Source organism: Eptesicus fuscus, chromosome 7 (genome assembly GCF_027574615.1).
Source record: "Eptesicus fuscus isolate TK198812 chromosome 7, DD_ASM_mEF_20220401, whole genome shotgun sequence".
NCBI classification, from domain to species: domain Eukaryota; kingdom Metazoa; phylum Chordata; class Mammalia; order Chiroptera; family Vespertilionidae; genus Eptesicus; species Eptesicus fuscus.
In genome coordinates, this window is record NC_072479.1 from 95,162,002 (window position 1) to 95,180,959 (window position 18,958).

The following is an 18,958-nucleotide window of genomic DNA, read 5'->3' on the forward strand; positions in this document are numbered from 1 at the left end:
TGTGATTAGGTTAGGACCTCGAGATGAGATCAATATGGATTCTCTTGGTGGACCTCAAATTATAACAAAACCAAAAACAAGCGTTTTTATAAGAGGCAGAAAGGAGAAAACACAGACTCAGAGAAGGCCAAGTGAAGATGGAGGCAGACATTAGAGCGATACAGCTACAAGCCAAGGAACACCTGGAGCCAACAGAAGACGGAAGAGGAAAAGATCCTCCTCTAGAGTGTTCAGAAGGAGTGCCGCCCTGCCGGCATCTTGATTTTGGACTACTGGTCTGCAGAACTGGGAAGGAATACATTTCTGTTGTTTTCAGCCATCAAGTTTGTGGTCATTTGTCAGGGCAGTCACAGGAAATGAATATATTGCCAGTGGGTGCATGGGTGAACCTGAGATTGCATCCTGTAAACTCCTGGCAGCTGTTCCAAAGAGCCAGACCCCTCTGCCACCACCCTGGCCACACAGCACACATGTCTGATTGGCAGAGTCTAGGTCACAGGCTGTACTCTAGCTGCAAGGGATCCTGGCAGAGTACTTCCGGGATCTGGCTTCTACCTTGAGTGGGAGGAACTTGTAATAAGGAATGCTCAAAGACGCTGGGTAGCTCTAAACATGACCAGCATCCTCTAAAAAGGTGATTTACCCAAAGTCAGTATATTATTAGTGTGCTCAGGCTACTATTACAAATACCACAGACTGAGTCGCTTACACAATAGACATTTATTTTTTCATAGTTCCGGAGACTGGAAGTCCAAGATTGAGGTGCTGGCAAGGCTGGTTTCTGGGAAGTCTCTCTCCTCGGCTTATAGATGTCTTCCTTCTCGCCAGGTCTTCATGTGGCCTTTCCTCTATGTGCTGGCAGAGAGAGCTCTGGTGTCTGTTCCTCTTCTTATAAGGACACCAGTCCTACTGGATTAGGGCCCGACCCTTATGATCTCATTCAACCTTAATTACCTCCTTAGGATTCTATCTCCAAAATGTAGTTACATTGGGGGTTGGGCTTCAACATGAATTTTGGGGGAACACAATTTAGCTCATAACAGTCACACAGTTAGCTTGAGATGTGTTGAGATTTGAGGGGCAGGCACCCTGGCTCCCAAACCACCTTCTAGCTCAACTCCCACTAAACTTGGACATTCTGGGTCACAAGGTAAAAAACAGAGGTTTGTGTTAGCTTATTGCCTGGCAGGAACGGGGCAGAGAAGGGGAGGAAATGGAGCACAGAAGGGGAGGAAACTGGCCGAATTCTCTCAGATATATAGTGGCTTGACTGTAGGTTCTGCATTTCCACCTATACTTTGTAATCTGTATATTCTGAGTCCTTAGTGGCAAGCAACAGAAACCGACTATGATTTATACAGAAAAGGAGTTTATTAAGAGGATAATGGATAACTCAGAGAAAAGCTAGAAGGGCTGATAAATAGCTAAAACATTAGGGAGACGGCTGTGTAGTCATTATCACAGCACAGAGGCCATCCAGAGAGGCCACCACTGCTGTGGACCCTGGATTCCGCAGCTGCCACCACTAACTCGATCCTCTGCTGTCTCTGCTTCTTTGCATCAGCAGCTCCTGATTCAGCATATGCAGTGGGTCCCTCTGACTGGTCAGACTTAGATGTGTGTAGGCTCATAACAATTCCAAAATATGCATTATCATTCCCACTTCACGGACAAGGAAACTGAAGCTTAAAGACATTACATGACTCGCCCAAGGCAGTTAGGTCTGCCTGACTCAACAGCCCATTCTCCCGGTAACCACATTTGGTGCCTCAGCCCCATTGCTCGGAAGAGGACTCAGGGCTGTTCCAGTGGCTTCTACCCACGAGGTAAGGCTGTCTGTCCCCTTCTCACTCCACCCTTCCCAGCATCAAGGGACACGTATCATTTCGCACACACCTTTGCTGATTTGATAGACTCACATGGTGTCTTCTTGTTTAGGTTTTCTTCTCTTTAACGATGAGGCTGAACATTTCTTCATATTCTGTTATCAAGCTGTCATTCCTTTTTGCATGGGAGAAAGCCCATCCATGCTTTTTGTCCGTGTGTCTATTGGGGTCTCAGAGGCACCATCTTAGTTGTTCCTCTGAGCGCTTTCTATAGCAAAGAAACGTAATGCTTCATCTTTCTTTTTCTCCCAATGAATATTTTCATTTGCTGTTTAACTGTGTTCATTTTCCTTTGACACAAAGGAGTTTCACATCTCAGGAACAAACATTTCGCAACTATTTCTCAGGCTGCCCACATAACACAAGGGGTTGTTTTAGGGCAAAACATCTCTAGCGCTGGATACTCAGATAATGTCCCCTTTTCACGCCTTGCCAGAGCATAATACTTTTGGGTCAATAGGTCTTCCGTGAGCCCTTTCATCTGGAGAGGGAGGGCCATAAACAACTTCTTCACTACACCCAGGGCAAAAAAAAACAAAGACAAGGGAACATTGTGCCAATAATTTACACAGACTCATCTTAACCTCCCTCCCAGGTAAACAATTATTTGCAGGGAGAGAGGAGAGGAGGAGAAGAGAATGCTAAGGCCCTGGTCTAAAGGTCACCAGGACTTGAGCTGTAGGAAGGAAGGGCTCTGAGAGGGAGCATGCCTGTGGGTGCCAAGGCAGGAACCCCGATGAGGGGTGGAACAGCTCTCCTATAGCCCCGTATGGCCCACCTCCCATCTCCCCTGTGCTTAGGTGACCTCTGCCCCCAAGCTCCTTCCAGCTGGATCTCGAGAAGGCTTGATCTCGATGAGAAGTCTAGAAGAGAGGCTGCTAGTTGTCTGTAGAAGACATTGACATGGTCCGTGCTCTAAAGCATGGGTCTTGGTGCCACATAACCTTGATTCATAGCCCACCGCCCAGCAGCGCTTAACAGCTGTGCAAATGGGGGCAGGCCCCTTCACCTTTCGAAGGCTCCGCGCTGCCTCCTGTGTAAGGGGGGACCGCGCTGTCCTGGTGCGATTGCTATGAGGATTGGTGGTGGGGCCTGCAGGTGCTCAGCAGAGCCCGGCACGCAGGAGGGAGCCCGTTCTAGCGTGTCAGGAATTGAACGCGCAGGGGCTGTGGGTCGTCTGCTTCGTGCTTTGGCATCGGGTCTGTGGCAACGGTCCCAACAGTCAGCCTTCATGAGCTTCAACTCGGGGAGGCCTAGGCGATAGGGCCCAGCTCACCAAGTGACCCTGCGACTGTACAGGACGGCGTGGACGGCGGAGTACGGGGAGGGCGTCACCCGCACAAGCTGGAAGGTGCTGCTGCTGCGGGAAGACGTAGGGACAGCTTCCTGGAGGGAGCAGGGGCTCGAATTGGGTTGTGACAGTTTAAGAAACAGATTCTTCTCCATTGTGGCGATGGAGGTTATACACCTGTATAAATTCAATGATACTTAGGATGAGGGGGGTTTATTTATGTCTATTATACTTTAAAAAAAAAAAAAACAGGAGAAAAAAATCAGACACAAACTCGAACTTTCTTAGTATGTATTCCTGCTTTGGTGTGATTTCTAGTTTGAGTTACACGGCAGAGCGGGCCAGCACGAGGCTTTCAGTTACAGGTTAGGTTCTCAGCATCTTAATCAAACCTGGCAGCAGAGCATCAGCCCTTTGGGCCAGGCCTGGGTCACACTGGGCACCGCCCAGGCATCTGCTGGCCTTGTCTTCCAAGCTCCCTCAGACCAGCAGGTCTGTGACCTTTAGGCCCTGCTGGGGGCACTGGGATCCTGGCTCAGGGGCCACTGTGCCAGGGTCCAGCCTCTCCTTTTCACTGCAGAGACCCTCTGTCTCCCGGGCACAGAGCGGGAGGGCTCTCTCTCCTCCCTTCAGAAATGTCCCCCAAAGCTCCCCTTCTCTCCCTGGCATTATTTCTTCCATAGTTTATTTTTTATTTTTTTTTATTTTTTTTTCTTTTGATGAGAAAAAAAAAAGGGGGGGGGAGGGAAGAAACATTAATTTGTCATTTCACTTATTTGTACATTCACTGGTTGATTCTTGCATGTGTCCTGACCGGAGCTCGGACTATAACCTTGGCATATCAGGATGACGCTCTAACCAACGAGGCTACCTGGCCAGGGCATCTCTTTCACAGTTTAAATTTTTCCCCCCCAAGAAAGTCTTGATCAACTTCCTCAGGCAAGGTAGCACAAAGCTTATCTGAAATGGAGGGAGAGTGGAGAAGTAAAAAATACAGGGAATAAACACAGATATTTCATTAAGCACCGCTCAGGGAATGTCAGCGTGTGCCCAAGTAATGCCAATGTCCTAACTGAGGAGCAGCGGGAGGCAGGGGGCCCGAAAACAGGTCACAGGGGCTCTTGGAGGGGCTGGCAGAAGCCCAAAGCATCGCTGAGGTCACTGAGAGCCCTGTCACCCTCTCTGGCATCTGGCCAAGGAGGCAGCTGCAGCCCCCTTCATTTTACAGGTGGAGAAAGGAGGGCTCAGAGAGGTGAAGTGACCTGCTCCGGATCACACAGGCCCACCTGGTCTGTCTGAGCCCTCAGCCCGACTAACAGTCCGGAGAGGAGAGAAGGGACCCCGGGCCACTGCCACTGGCTGCCTGGCTTCTGGCTCTGCGACCTTGGGTCAGCCAACTCCACTGTGGGCCCTGGGTGTGTTAGGTCACCTTTTCTGCCCCCGTTTCCTCCTCTGTGAGAGAGTCACACTGGCCCATCTGGAGGGCTTGGGTCAGGGGAAATGCGTATGGAGCAGGACCTGGCCCGGAGAGAGCTGTGGAGATGGTGGCTCTGCCTGTCTCAGTGGGGGTGCCCGGGTGGGCGGGGGGAGGGGGGGGGGGTGAGCAAGGGGGAGAGGTCTTTTGGTTGCAGCTGGACAGCTTCTGTGTCATCTGGATGGGAGTTTGGGGGTTGACCAGGGGCCGCCTCTCCAGAAAAACTTGAGAAGGATGAGCAGCTCCGAGGGGACCGGGAGGGTGATGGAGGCCACCTGGGGGCAGGTGGAGCGGGCATGGCGCAGGGTCCAGGTGCCACAGCCCCGTCTCCTCAGGAAGAGGGCAGAGGAGCCACGGCAGCATCCGATAGTGAACCAGCAACCGTGGGCACATCTTTCCTCCTTCTCTCCTCTCCCTCATTTCCTTCCCATCCGCTCTCCTTTCTTCCTTCCCTTTCCCCGTCCCTTCCTCCGCCCGTTCCTCTCTTCCCCTCCCTGTTCCAAAGGCCCGGGAAGCGCAGCCTGCTCTCCGCTGTCCTGAGTGGCCGCTTGTGTCCCTGCGGTTTACCTACCTGCAGAAGATTTGTACCCTGGATCGCCACCCGCCGCGGACAAATGTTTTTTAATTCAACTCCACAAATATTTACTGTGCTCTGGGTAACTGAGCGCACTTTGTGCCGGAGGTGACAGCGAGATGCAAATGGGCAAAGCCAGCGCTCGGAGGAGCCAGAGTGGGGCCCCTGGCCGGTGCTGGCAGGACACATGCCCCCCTGCCCCAAGGATGCTAAGGAGCTCTCTGTCTTCCAGGCCCCGGGCCCACGCCTCTCCCCCACGACGTGCGGAAAGGGCCACGGCTGCCTGTCCCGCAGGGTCTCAACAAGACAGTGCATTGAAGGCGTCGTCTGCGGGAAGGAGACAGCACTCGGCCTGCGGGGCTCGGTGACTATCTGTCTGTTCACCGCGGGAGGCACACACGAGCCGGAATTTGGGTTTGGCATCCACGACTTCCTCTCCTTATGAATGATCTGAGATCCATATACGTAGGTCTTTCCCTCAGCGTGTTTTTTCGGGGCCATACCCCGCTTTGACACAGACAGGCCCCAGTTTCATTTGCATGTCATCGAATTTGGAGAGGAAGGTTCATGCCTAATGACCAACCAAAAGGTGAAGCCAAGTCCCACAGTGGGCAACGGTGACTATCTGCAGACGCTCTTGGGGCAAAACGGAACTTAGAAAAATGAGGGAAAAGAAGATCCAACAAGGGACTACGCAGTTGCAGCCAGGAAGACGGGGCCCCACATACTTTGGGCTCTCTGACGGCCTGGCCTGGGCGTGGCGTGGAGCAGTGTGTGAGTGGCTCTGGCTGATCAATGATGGACAGAGTGGCACGCGCTTCCTGGGCTGGATCTCTGAATTGTGCCACGTGTACGGCCCCTCTGCGGGTCCCGCAGACATGTGGTGGGGTGACCTAGGAGCCCAGGTTGCTGTAAGCCACTGAAGTTAGGGCCTGTTTGTTACTGCAGCAAAACCAGCCCATCTGACTGTTACACTGGGAAGACAAAAAGCTTGATTTGAGAGGCAAACTTCTGTTTCCCTCTCCTCCAAGTTCAGAAGATCAAATCTCCCTTTCCCACGATTTTATCAGTCAACACTGTCCTTTATAGGACCAGTATTTATCATGTAGCATGCACAAAAGTTGTAACCAAGTTTTGTTAGGATACTAATGGAAAGGAAGCAGTGACTCTACTTTTCCCTCAACCCTAATGTATAGAGAACAACTAGTTGAAGTTTCTAGCCCAAGAAGGCACCACCTTTCCATCTCTGACTTATTTGTAACTGCTAGTGCCAGCTGCCATGCTGAGCATCACAGAGACACAGAAATGAACGAAACTCAGCCTAGTAGGTACAGATCTAGTGCTCAGAGCACAGAGGAGGGAAGAGGCCACTTCAGGTGAGAAATCAGGGCAGGCTTCTTGGAAGAGGTGGTAGCTTACCAGTCAGATCCTTACCCCTCACTGTATGTTTAGGCCAGATCCTGATTGTGGAATGCTGGGCCTGGCTCACCATCCTTCCTCACCACGTGGGCCACCTTGACCCCTCCATGACCCACCAGGATTTGACATCTGACCTTTCACTGGGCCCTGTGACTTCCCAGACTGCTTCATGCCTGCCCAGGCCTTTGTACAGGTACAGTGTGCTCTCTGCCCTAGAAGGTGAGGGACCCGTTGAGTGAGCAAACCCCTTCACACAGCTGCTCCCCCCACCGCATTAAGTAAAAGCAGGAGTTAAGGGTAATCACTGGAGAATGACTTTGTGCTGGAACTTGTTCAGCTAGGGCCAGTGGTCGGCAAACTCATTAGCCAGCAGAGCCGAATATCAACAGTACAACGACTGAAATTTCTTTGGAGAGCCAAATTTTTTAAACTTAAACTTCTTCTAACGCCACTTTTTCAAAATAGACTCGCCCAGGGCCGTGGTATTTTGTGGAAGAGCCACACTCAAGGGGCCAAAGAGCCGCATGTGGCTCACGAGCCGCAGTTTGCCGACCACGGAGCTAGGATGCCTTTAGCAAGCAACGCATTCACATGTGAGCACCCATGGACACAGTACACACCAGCTACATAAATATTGTGCTGTAATTGATTGTCTTCTGTAATCAAAGGCAAGGCTGCTGACTGCGCTGTGTCCCCCCACATTGTGCCTGCTGGAGGAAGACTTGGGGCGGGGGTTGCGGGGGGGGGGTGGGGGGGGGGGAAAGGGAACTGAGGTTACAGCAGTGGCGTCTGCAGCCTGTGTCTGTTTGCGAGTTGTGTCTCTGATGTTTTGAGAGGACGAGGCCCATTACATTCAGACTCAATCAGTATCCGTCAAATGCCTATTATGGGAGAAGCATGGAAAGACACATTATCTTGTTTCATCATTAAGCTATAGTAGTAAACGACTTGATAACACGGCACAAAAGTCAGAGTCTTTACAATAATACTTTTCCTGGTATATATTATTGTTAGAATTTAAATAATGCTTGAACTTTAAAAAAAAAATACTGCGTACATTTATAAGGAACATAGAAGGACAGGGCAGTGCCTGAGTCTGCTTGCAGAAACCCCAAAGGGCGGAAGAGCAAGGTCCTGGGTTCCGGGCGGTAGATAGGTGGGCTGGGTTGGGGAGCCGGTGATCACAGTATTTGCCTGCATCCACTTTATTGATTGCGAAAGAATCGAAAGGCATGGAATGGGGCATCTTAAATCACTTCACACCGTATAAGAAAGCAACCCCATCTCTCCATTTACCTTGGGGTACTCAGCCAGGCTTGGTCTTCCCAGCTGTGCTTGGATTTGGAGGAGAGGGACTTCGCCGGGCATCCTCACACTCACATACACCCACGAGGCTGAGTGAGACTCAGGAAGCCAGAGCTTTAAAATCCACAGCCCCCCCCTTGCCCTGTGGAGGGGGTGGGTGTCAGAGGCTCTGCATACACCCCGGGAAAGCTCAGCCATCGCCTGACCCCCGCGGGTGGTGCAGCTTCCCTAACCTTGACCTGAAGTCAGCCTCTGTAACCCCTTTCCAAAACTTCGCTCAAGCTGGGCTGTCGTTTGAAAGAAAACAAAAACAAAAACAAAAACAAAAAACGTGAAACCACCCGGTTCTGGGAGTCGGGAAAGGGTACTCGCTCCCTGGGGGGCAGGGACAAGTTCCCGGCTACCTCCTCTGTCCTGGGATTTTAAGTCATCGCATCCCATTAGACCCCTGCACGCTCCCGGGGCCCCACCGGCTCCCGCCACTTCTCTGTGCAGACGCCGGCACGAGTGGGTGGCAGCACCGAGGCGATTTTATGCGTATTTTTTTCCTCCGGGTTTTGTCATGGAAACGCTGACACAAGCTCCAGCCCGCGGCCCAGCCGGCCGGGGACTGAGGGCTTTTGGGACCCTGCGGGAGCGCGGCGCGCACTCCGCACTCCCCGGGAAACAGCTGGACGCGACCAAGTCCCGGGCAGGGGCGGGGGGACCCCGACGCTCCGCCCCTGCGCTCGGGGCCCTCCCTCCCGCCCGGCTCTCCGCGGGCGCCCTCCCCTCGCCGGGGGCTGCGAGTTGCATTTGGTAAAACCCAGCCCCGGAATATATAGATCATTGGAGCGCAATGAAGTAGGCTTTGGAGAGGAGGGAGGGTGCCGGTCCGACAGCCACAGCGGCCAGCGCAGCGGCAGCGGCAGCGGCAGCGGCAGCGGCGGCAGCACCACCATCACCGCTCGCACCCGAGCCGCCCGGCCCGCGAGGAGGCAGCGGCGGCCGCCGGCGGGAGCGGAGGCGGCGGCGGTGAGACGAGGAGGAGCGGGAGGATCCGAGCGCGCAGCCGGCGGCGGGTCCACGCATCTTGGCACTTCCAGAGCAACTCCGGCGTCTTCCACTCCCCAGCCCGGGGCTAGGGGCTCCGAGAGCGGCCGCAGAACCAGCCCGAGCCTCTTCTCGAGCCTCCCCAGCCCTGCCCTGCGCCTCCCGGGCTCCACTCCGCGCAGCGGGGTCCCCGCTCCTGCGCCCCGGGCGCGCCTCCCGGACACCCCGGTCCCCGCAGGCAGGACAAAGCCATGAAGCCGGCGCTGCTGGAAGTGATGAGGATGAACAGAATTTGCCGGATGGTGCTGGCCACTTGCTTGGGATCCTTTATCCTGGTCATCTTCTATTTCCAAAGTATGTTGCACCCAGGTAGGGGGCGCGTTAGCGTGGTTTTGTTGGATATTTTCTTCTCTCTCGCGCTCTCGGCCGCTCCGCCTGGCTTCTCTGCCTCTTCCACCCTCACCTCCTCTCCCTCGGCCACCTCGGGGCCCCTGGCTGCCCGGTTCGGCCGGGGCCACCGCGTCGGGATGGGAAGGCGGAGGGAAGGGCTGCTCCCTCCTCGGCTTCCTCCCGGCTCCGGGCTGGAGGATGGGACCAGGAGGGGCGGCAGTTTTTTTTTTTTCTCTTTGTGTCTCCTGTCTGTCCGTCTGCGAGGTAGCTGGGAAAGGTAGAGGCTGTGGGAAGCTGCTGGGGAGCGGGGGTGTCGGTTGGAAGAAAACGAAACTTCCTCCCCATTCCGGCCGAAGTCGGAGGATGAAAGAGGCGCCGGGAGCCGGCCGCGCTACGCCCGGGCACGCTGCCCCTTCCTGGCGGGGGTGCCAGGGGCGCAGGGTGCCGGCTCGGGCGAGGTCGAGAGTCCCTGCCGCGAGCCCCGGAGCCCGGGGCTGGGCTCCACGTGTCCGGGGCTGGGCGCCGCGCCGAGCAGGTGTGGGGAGAGGTGGGGTGCCCGGCGCTGCCCCTCCGCCAGGCAGGGGAAGGGGCCTGGCGCTGGCTGTTTGCCCCCGGGGTCCGGATCCGCATTGACCTTGCGGCTGGTTCCGTTGGGCCTGCTCCAGCTGCCGTGCCCCCTGTCTCCTGCCCCCTGCTTCCTGCCCCCTGCCCCAGCCTCGCGCGCCCCAATCCCCACCCTGCGCCCGGGAACCCGGCGCTCCTGGGTCACAGCTTGGCCACCGCAGTTTTGGAGGAAACTTCTGCTGGGACCTGGGCTGACCATCAGGTTGCGTCCCCCCCGCTTCCTGGGCTCCGAGCACCTGGAGGCCCAGGGCCGCGTGGGGATGAGTTCCCTCCTCCCAGACCCCGGGGGCTTAGGTGCTTTCACCTCTGAAATCTGGAGGGGGAGAGCCAAGGCTCCCCCTTCCGAAGGGCGCGAGGGAAAGTTTGGGACCTGGGAGGGTCGGGCGCCCTGGAGAGCGGCGGCCCGGGGTCCCCAGCTCGCCCCTGAAGCCCAACAGGTAGAAAGAACCTTGTTCAGAGCAGGCTTCCGGGGTAACTGGTCTCCCCGCCCCACCAAGGGTGCCCCGCTCCCAGCGCTGCCTCTGAAATCCATGTTTTACGCCTGTGAGTTGTCTTCCTCAGCATAGTCGCAGCAGGAATTTGCTTTTATAATTTTAAGGAGGAGGGAGCTGGAAACACGTTTCCTTCCAGGGAAACGGGATTGCTTCTTCTTCTTTTTTTTATTTTTGCCTCCGTCTTCTCCATTCTGCATGTATCTAACACTTTCAGCAGCCCCGGATTCACCTAGCCTGCGTTTGGGTCGATGGCAGAGGAATCAAGCTGTTCTTTCCATCAGATAGGCAGGCTGCGGACTGCCAGGCTCCTTGACAGCAGCGCGGGGACAGAATGGCCCCTCGCCCCGCAGGAGGAGCAGTTGTTAAGGCCGCCACGCTGCCAGGGGACATGGTCTGACACCATCCCTTGTAACCTCAGGACATCTGAGCGAGCCAGCCTTGGAAAAGATGGCTTTTGTCTGCCGTTGGGTATTTTTAGTTTCCTGTCGGCAAAGGACAGCAGCAGGGTTTGTCAGCTCACCCAAACTGGTGGTTGTGAAACTTCTAAGGGAATTTAAAAATGGACCTGCTTTTGGATTGCCCGCAGTCCGGCGGCGGCGGCGGTTGCAGGGGCAGGATCAGACAGACAAGCGGCATCCCGGAGGCCAGGCCGGGCTCCACCCCGAGGGCTGGAGGACTGGGCGGTGTGCACAGACACTGAGGCTCAAACAATTTAAACAAAGGACTGAATGCTTTGCTCCAGACCCTGGAGATGTGTTTTAGGCCACTTAAAGTTTTGCCAGGACTGACATGCCAGGTAATTCTCTGCAGAAATGCCTGGAACAGGGAGAAATGCCAGCCTCGAGCAAGAATGCCCTTTAACTTCTCTGTACCTGTTAGCTGTCCAGTGACATAGTAATAATATTACTACCACTTATCACCCATGGTTTCCCTGCTGCCTGGGCTTTTATAATTTTCCTGCGTGAGAATTAGGAAGTAACTTCCTAGCCAGAGATACCAGGAAGAAACTTCCAGCTTGTAACGGGCACTTGGCTAACGTTTCCAGCTCTAGTGAAGAACCGGAAGCCGACTGGAAAGTGGCATCAGCCCTTGCCAGTCTGGGCCAGGCGTCCTCCAACTACGGCCCGCGGGCCACATGCGGGTGTTTTTGCCGTTTTGTTTTTTTTTTTACTTCAAAATAAGATATGTGCAGTGTGCATAGGAATTTGTTCATAGTTTTTTTTTAAACTATAGTCCGGCCCTCCAACGGTCTGAGGGGCAGTGAACTGGCCCCCTGTTTAAAAAGTTTGAGGACCCCTGGTCTGGGCCTTCGGGACCAGCGGGAGGGAGGATGCTCTCTTAAGGCTCTCCTTTCAAGGTCCTCGGTCCTTGACCCTCTGCTCTCAGCCTTTGCTTCCCTTCCTGGTTCCATTTCCTCCTAAGAAACGGCATTTGTTTGTTATTCTCACGTATATGAGTGTGCTGTCCTGATATTTTCTTCCCCAGTCCATAGCAAACGCTACGTTCAGTACATCCTATGGAATGTAGAAAAGAACTGTGGCTAGCTCGACTAAAAAGTCTCCCTTATTTTGGATGCTAAATCTTTGACCTACCGCTTTGATTTTCTTGGAAAGTCAGCTGATCTTTTGCTTCCCTGCAGGATTTAGGGCAACGATAACCGATCCTTTTCCCCTGGCGCTTCCGCTTTAGTCTCTCCAGATCACCCTGCAAGAGGCAGGAGGCACAGCGTGGCACAGATTGTGTTGCTAAAAATTTGGAGCCCTCTGGCAGGAGTTCCGAGTACCGGTATCTGAGATAGGAAAATAGTATTCTAAGTGACATGAGATTTCCTTGGTGGCTGAGAATACCTGGAGCGTATGAGGTGGGAGAGAAAGAGTAAAAGGAGACAGCTCGAGCTCGGTGGTGGTGGTGGTGGTGGTGGTGGTGGGGGGTGTCCCTTACTCTGCATTTGATCTGGGTTCCATTGTCTTTCATGAACTTGAGTCATTTGTACACTTGAGTGTTTGAGCTTTAATTTGGTTGGAAGGTCAGCAGAAGTGGTCCTTGTCGGTCAGTAGGGTAGTTAGTTTTCTCTAAATCTCTGACGCTCGGAGTCAACGGTCTTTGTTAGGAATATCTTTTCGGGCAGGGCCCAGGTTTTAGACCCCATCCGACTCCTGATGTCAACACATAGTAGGTTCTCAATAAAACATGTGCTGGATGAATGCATGGAGCGGCTAACCTCTAGAAGCCTGGCTTCTCCGGTGTTCAGGGATGCGTGTCAAGCCTTGCCAAGCAGGCCTGGTCCGTCCGTCTGGCTCTATCCGGTGTGGACGCATCCCTGCCTTTCTGGTCTCTAAGGGAGCTGCGTGGTGCCAGGCAGAGCTGAGGGCCCCCAGGCTGCCTGCCTGCCCAGTGCCCAGTGCCCAGCTCCTCAGGGCACCTTCCTTTTGTGTTCCTCCCAAGGTCCGAGCTTTTGTGTGAAGGCCCCTGTTCATAGCCGCCTGCAGAGGAGAAAGCCCTTCGCTTTGTTCCGTTCCTCTCATTGCAACCCTTCTTCCCTTTTGCAACATGTTTACTTTCACTGTCGCCTGGGGTTGCTTTGGGTGAATGTATTGAAAGGCTGTACTCTTTATTTAAAGACTTCTTGAGTTACCCCTTTGTAGTTTCGCTTGATGAGATTTCAAACACTTTTGCACTTGCAACTTTAATCTACTTACAAACAATATGTGCTCATTTTAGAAAACTTAGGAAGTACAGAAGAGAAACAATCCTTCCTTATTCCAGCACCCCCGGGCAACTGGTACTTTTTTCTATATATTATGGAAAAAATATATATATAATATTTAAAAACTAGTTGCGGTCACATCATGCATTTTGTACCCCATTGGATACAAATACACCATTATGGTGACTATTAGGTTCAAAGACCGAAAATTTAACCACAGCCTTTCCAATTTATAGACTTGCACATACCTCTCCCCTCCCCCCACCTCCTTTGCTAGATATCAGTCTAATATTCTTTTTCTTTTGCTATACACATTTAAATTTGAACTAAAGAACCTTATTCATGAAATGAGTCTTGGAGTTGCAGGGGCTGTTCTCATCTTCTCTATCTGCGACTTCCTTTGAAAAGGTCTAACCAGGAGACCGTTATGAACCCCGAAACAGCGTTACGTAACCGACGGATGAGCCGTTTCCAGTGTGGGGTGGCCCCTTGGCAGTTTTAAGTGTTTGCGCCTCAGTGGGGCGTGGTCACAGCTGCATTCAGATAAGGCAGATGCACTTGGGCAATTTCCCGAGACAGCTCCAGCCATTGCCGAGGAGTCCTCCTCCATTGCCTCCCGAGGTAGAAGTGGTGATCAGGCCCCGGAGAAAGGGTGGTTGGCGGGTTTCTTGGGGGCACGGGGCCAGGGAAACCATCCTCAGCCGAGGCGGCTCCTGTTTATGTTTATCTGGCTGAAACGTCGTTTTGTTTGGTACCAGCCCTATTAGCACAGCCTTTTAGAAACAGGAAATCAAAGGCACCACCCTTTCCCTTCTTAAATCCAGCAAAAGGACAGACCTCTTACTCTGGGGAGGGTAAGTGAAAAGGGCTCCCTTGAAAGTCCTAGCCTGCAGGCCGCTCGTAAGTTCAGATTCTGAGAATAGACCGGAAGTTGTTATGCTGACTCATTTTCTCTTTGTAGGTTTTTCCTCAGTTGAGTTGTTGAGACCTCATCTTTATCACAGGGGATGCCAGAGGCAGATCTGCCGATGAGATTCTTGGATGGGATTATTGGACAATCTGATGGGTCCATCAGAAATTCCTGGAATTTGTAATTTGACGCATCTTAGATCAAAGAGGGCTCGTCAGAACCGAGAGCAGAGTTGTTCTCTCCGTCTCTCTGCCTCTCTCTTCTGCTTGGTGCCAGATATTGTTCTAGGCACTGGGGATACAACACACACTTTCATTTCTGTCCTCAAGGAACTTACATGCTAGTGGGGTAGCCAGACTCGGAGCAAATGCAGAAATAAAAATGTGTGGCCTGTCAGAGGTGTGAAGAGAGAGGAACGAAGCGGAGAAGATGGGCGAGGGGGGTGAGAGGCAGGGATTGCAGTGCCATAGAGGTGATTAGGGAATGCCACTGATCAGGTGACATTGGAGACGTGAAGGAGGCGAAGAAGCGGCCAGGTGTCCGTCCCAGGAAGAACGTCCCGGGCGGAGAGCAGCACCAGCTGGGTCCCTGAGGTGGGAACGTGCATGGCCAGCAGCTCTGAGGGAGGGAGCAGCCACAGGTTATGAGCTGGAAAGAGACTGTCTGGGCCTGGGCCTTGGCCTTGGCCTTGGCCTTGACTGAGTTTGGGATGGGAAGCTCTGACGGAGTTAGAGCAGGGACACTGGCAGGAGGGGCATGGGACAGGGGTGGAAGCTGCTTGCACTTTTTTTTTTTTTTGCAAATATATGTTTTTATTGATTTCAAAGAGGAAGAGAGAGATAGAAACATCAATGATGAGAGAGAATCATTGATCGGCTGCTTCCTGCACCCCCTCCCCGCCCCTCCACTGGGGATTCAGCCCGAAACCCAGGCATGTGCCCTTGACCGGAATCGAAACCGGGACCCTTCAGTCCGCAGGCCGTCGCTCTATCCACTGAGCCAAACCAGCCAGGACAGCTGCTTGTGCCTTTGAGCTGAGTGCACGTGATGAAGTGGTCGCCAATTAAATCCCAACCCCGCCCCGCGTTAGACTAGCCCTCTGCTCCGTTGTAAAGCAGTCCTGTGCAAATCAGGAAAAGAGACTGGAGAAAATGTTCCACGGAGCTGGAGCTGGGAAAGGCATTCATCACTAAAAACGTCGGCAGTCGCCCTGACTTACGTAGGCACCCAGTACAAATGCAGAGATGGAATGCACCAGTGATTTGGGAGCGGAAGACATGGGTCCTAGCGTGGGGGTCCCCCACTTCCGAACCCCGTGAGTTACTGTAAGACACTCGTTTTCTCGTGTTCGTGCTCACGAGACCTGGCCGTGTTGTCACTGTGGCGTCTCAGCACTGCTGTCCTCTGGTGGGCAGGTGTGTCTCCTTCCGTGGCACGCCGAGCGGCACCTGTGTGGGTCCTGACGCACTTCCCGTAATTGTGGGAAGGCGGGGGAAGGCACTCCCGCAAGACCGCAGGCTCCGACCCAGGAAGGACCCGGTAGGGTAGGCCATGGCCCCCTGCTTCCTCTCCGCTTTGCCCACCTTTGCCCTCCGCAGGCCAGGCCAGGCCGCTGTTAAGGCTTTTCTGCTCAGCCTGACCTGGAAATCGGCAGCTGTTTTCAGAGCCTCAGGGCCTGCAGTTAGCGTCTCTCTGAGGAGCTGAGGAGGTTGGTAAGAGACTGGGGAGGGAGGGGAAGCTCTTTAACTTGGGGCTTGAGCCTGGAAGTCCAAGTGGAGGCGGACGGGGACATTTCTTGGGGAAAGGATCGCAGGGTGGATTTTAGGTCCTTTCCCGCCCTTTAAAAATGTGTTGTGGTTGTTTGTTCACTTGTGCTTTGTCCTTTCGGATTCAGCAGGGGGGAGGTTCTGCCTCTGAGCTGGGCCCAGAGGTGTTTCAGAGGCATTTAGAGAGTAAATGCAGTCATGCGCTGTCGAGCCCGTAAGGACGGATATGTTCTGAGAACTGTGTCTCCAGGCCATTTCATCCTGTGCGAACCTCACAGAGGGCACTAACACAAACCTAGGTGGGATAGCATACTGGCCACTTGGCTGTATGGTCTACAGTAGTCTAGCCTATTGCTCCTAGCCTACAAGCCTGTATAGCCTGTTCCTGTACTGAATACTGTGGGCAACTGCAACATAATGGTAAGTATTTGTGTATCCAAACACATGTAAACGTAGAGAAGGTGCAGGAAAAACACGGTTATAGAAGAGAAAGATGGTTCGCCTGTACAGGGCACCTGCCATGCATGGAGCTGGCAGGACTGGCAGCTGCTCGGGCTGAACCGGTGAGTGAGTGGGGAGGGAATGCACAGGGCCTAAGGCATTCCTGTGCCCTGCTGCAGACTTCAGAGTGTGCACATTTCAGGCCGCACTGAATCTATAAAGCAACACAAGATTAAAGCAAGCAAGAAAATGATGCAGTCCAGAGACACAGTAGAAACGAGACATAGGAAGCGGCTGCTGGTGTAGCACAGCATGCTGTTCTATAGCAAAACTTTTTTGCTTTATAAGTGGAAAGAGCACACTCTAGAATAATAATAATAATAATAATAATAAGTATAGTACAATAAATATGTAAACCAGTATCATAGTGGTTTAATATCAAGTATTATGTATCGGACATCATTGCACATGCTACACTTTTATACACAGACAGACAGGGGTGTAAGGCATTGCACTACAGTGTTACAATACTGTCATGTCACTGGGCCGTAGGAATTTTTCAGTTCCATTATAATCTTACTAGAGGCCCGATGCACGAAATTCGTGCAAGAGTAGGCCTTCCTTCCCCTGGCTACCGGCACCGGCTTCCCTCTGACACCCGGGACCTGAGGTTCCCTCGCAGCCCTGGCTTCGTCCGGAAGGTTGTCTGGAAGGATGTCCGATCTAATTAGCATATTACGCTTTTATTATTATAGATGGGACCACAGTCGTGTAAGTGGTTTTCAGAGACACCTCTTCCCTCCTGTCCCCATGTCACCAATATGCACAGAGCCAGGCTGACCTCTCATATCCAAACTGCTGCTTGCGTGGTTGATCCCACTCGTCCCCTGACCTCTTTGCTCCTGGTCCGCTTGGAGTCAGTCAGGACTCAGGCCAGGGGTCCTCAAACTTTTTAAACAGGAGGCCAGTTCACTGTCCCTCAGACCGTTGGAGGGCCGGACTATAATTTAAAAAAAACTATGAACAAATTCCTATGCACACTGCACATATCTTATTTTGAAGTAAAAAAAAACAAAACGGCAAAAACACCCGCATGTGGCCCGCGGGCTGTAGTTTGAGGACACCTGGTCTAGGCATTTAAAGCAGGAAAGTATTTCATGCAGAGACTCTGGTGCTTATAGAATTGGTGGGAGGGTCTGGAGGTGCAGGGATCTCGCTGGGCCTTCAGGAATGAGTTGCAGTTAATCGTAGTATCTACACTAATAAAAGAGAAACATGCAAATTAACAATCACTCCGTTATACCCACAAGCCACGCCCACCAGTCAATCAGGAGAAAGTATGCAAATTAACCCAACCAAGATGGCAGCCAGCCACAGAGCTGGAGCAAGCAGGAGGCTAGGGTTGCCCCGGCAATGGAGGAAGCCAAGCTTCCCGCCCTGGCCGGCCCTGGTCTCTGCTCAAGGCTACAAAGTTTCAATTATAGAAGATAAATAAATCCTAGATACTTGCTTCCAGCCATCCTTGGCCTCCATTCAAGGAGGTGCTGAAAAAAATAAAAAAGAAAAAGAAAAAAAGGAGGGGCTGGGACCTTGGGTCGAGGTGGCGGGGGGGGTTATGATCAGGCCAGGATGGGACGGCAGGGGCCATTGGGGGTAAGCAGACCAGCAGGGGGGCCAGTTGGGGGTGAGCACGCCATCAGTGGGGGTCAGTTAGAGGTGATCAGGACAGTGGGGGGGCAGTTTGGAGTGAGCAGGCCAGCAGGGGGGCAGTTGGGGGTGAGCAGGCCAGTGGGGAGGGAAGGTGGAGGCGAGCAGGCCAGCAGGGGGGCAGTTGGGGGTGATCAGGCTGGCAGGGGGGCATTTGGGGGCGAGCAGGCTGGCGGCAGAGGGCAGTTGGGGGCGAGCAGGCCGGCAGGCAGAGTGGTTAGGGGCAATCAGGCAGGCAGGCAGGCAGGTGAGCAGCTGGAGCCAGCCGTCCTGGATTGTGAGAGGGATGTCCGACTGCTGGTTTAGGCACGATCCCTGTAAACCGGCAGTAGGACATCCTTCGAGGGGTCCCAGATTGGAGAAGGTGCAGGCCGGGCTGAGGAACACCCCCCAACCCCTGTGCATGAATTTCATGCACCGGGCCACTAGTATATAATAATTTAGAATCACACATGTATTGGTATGGCTGCTCAAAACTGGCCCACCAGGGGTTCTGCTACCTCTGAGACTGTCCCCTGGAACTTCCGAGTTCAAGAACAAATTGATGACACATCAGAAATCCTCATTTCAGAATTGGGACATTCACCCCCTGCAGCTGCCTGTCGATACCCAGAAAACGGGAGAGCGGGCCCTGTTATGCTGTAGCCAAAAACCCTCATGTCCCCATCACCACCTTTGCCAGCAGCAAACAACCCAGAAGGCAGGGAGCCGGCCTCTCGCTCATGCTTCCTGGATCGTGAGTGAGTGCTTCTGTTTTGGTGGAACCATATTCACATCCAAAAACCTGGCTTCAAGGCAGCCTGGGAAATATGGCTTTTACACGACCAACCTCTGCGGTAGGGGAAGGCCTTACCGTATAGGAGGGGGAGGAATGGGTGATGAAACATCCGCAGTTCTCACCACACCCCGTTGGTGAAACACACTCGAGCCGTCATCCT

General features: G+C 53.3%; 1 protein-coding gene across 2 annotated transcripts in view; it reads left to right on the forward strand.

Moving 5' to 3' along the window:
- The first annotated feature begins 8,720 nt into the window (after positions 1-8,720).
- Positions 8,721-18,958, forward strand: part of CHST11 (carbohydrate sulfotransferase 11) — a 232,430-nt gene continuing 222,192 nt past the window's right edge. Inside the window, exon 1 of one of the 2 annotated variants that reach the window (XM_008144734.3) lies at positions 8,721-9,350. In XM_008144734.3, coding sequence (XP_008142956.1) covers positions 9,233-9,350 — 118 coding nt within the window. In that variant the 5' untranslated portion in view covers positions 8,721-9,232. The remainder of the gene's footprint in view (positions 9,351-18,958) is intronic. The other variant, XM_008144735.3, reaches the window with a different exon arrangement.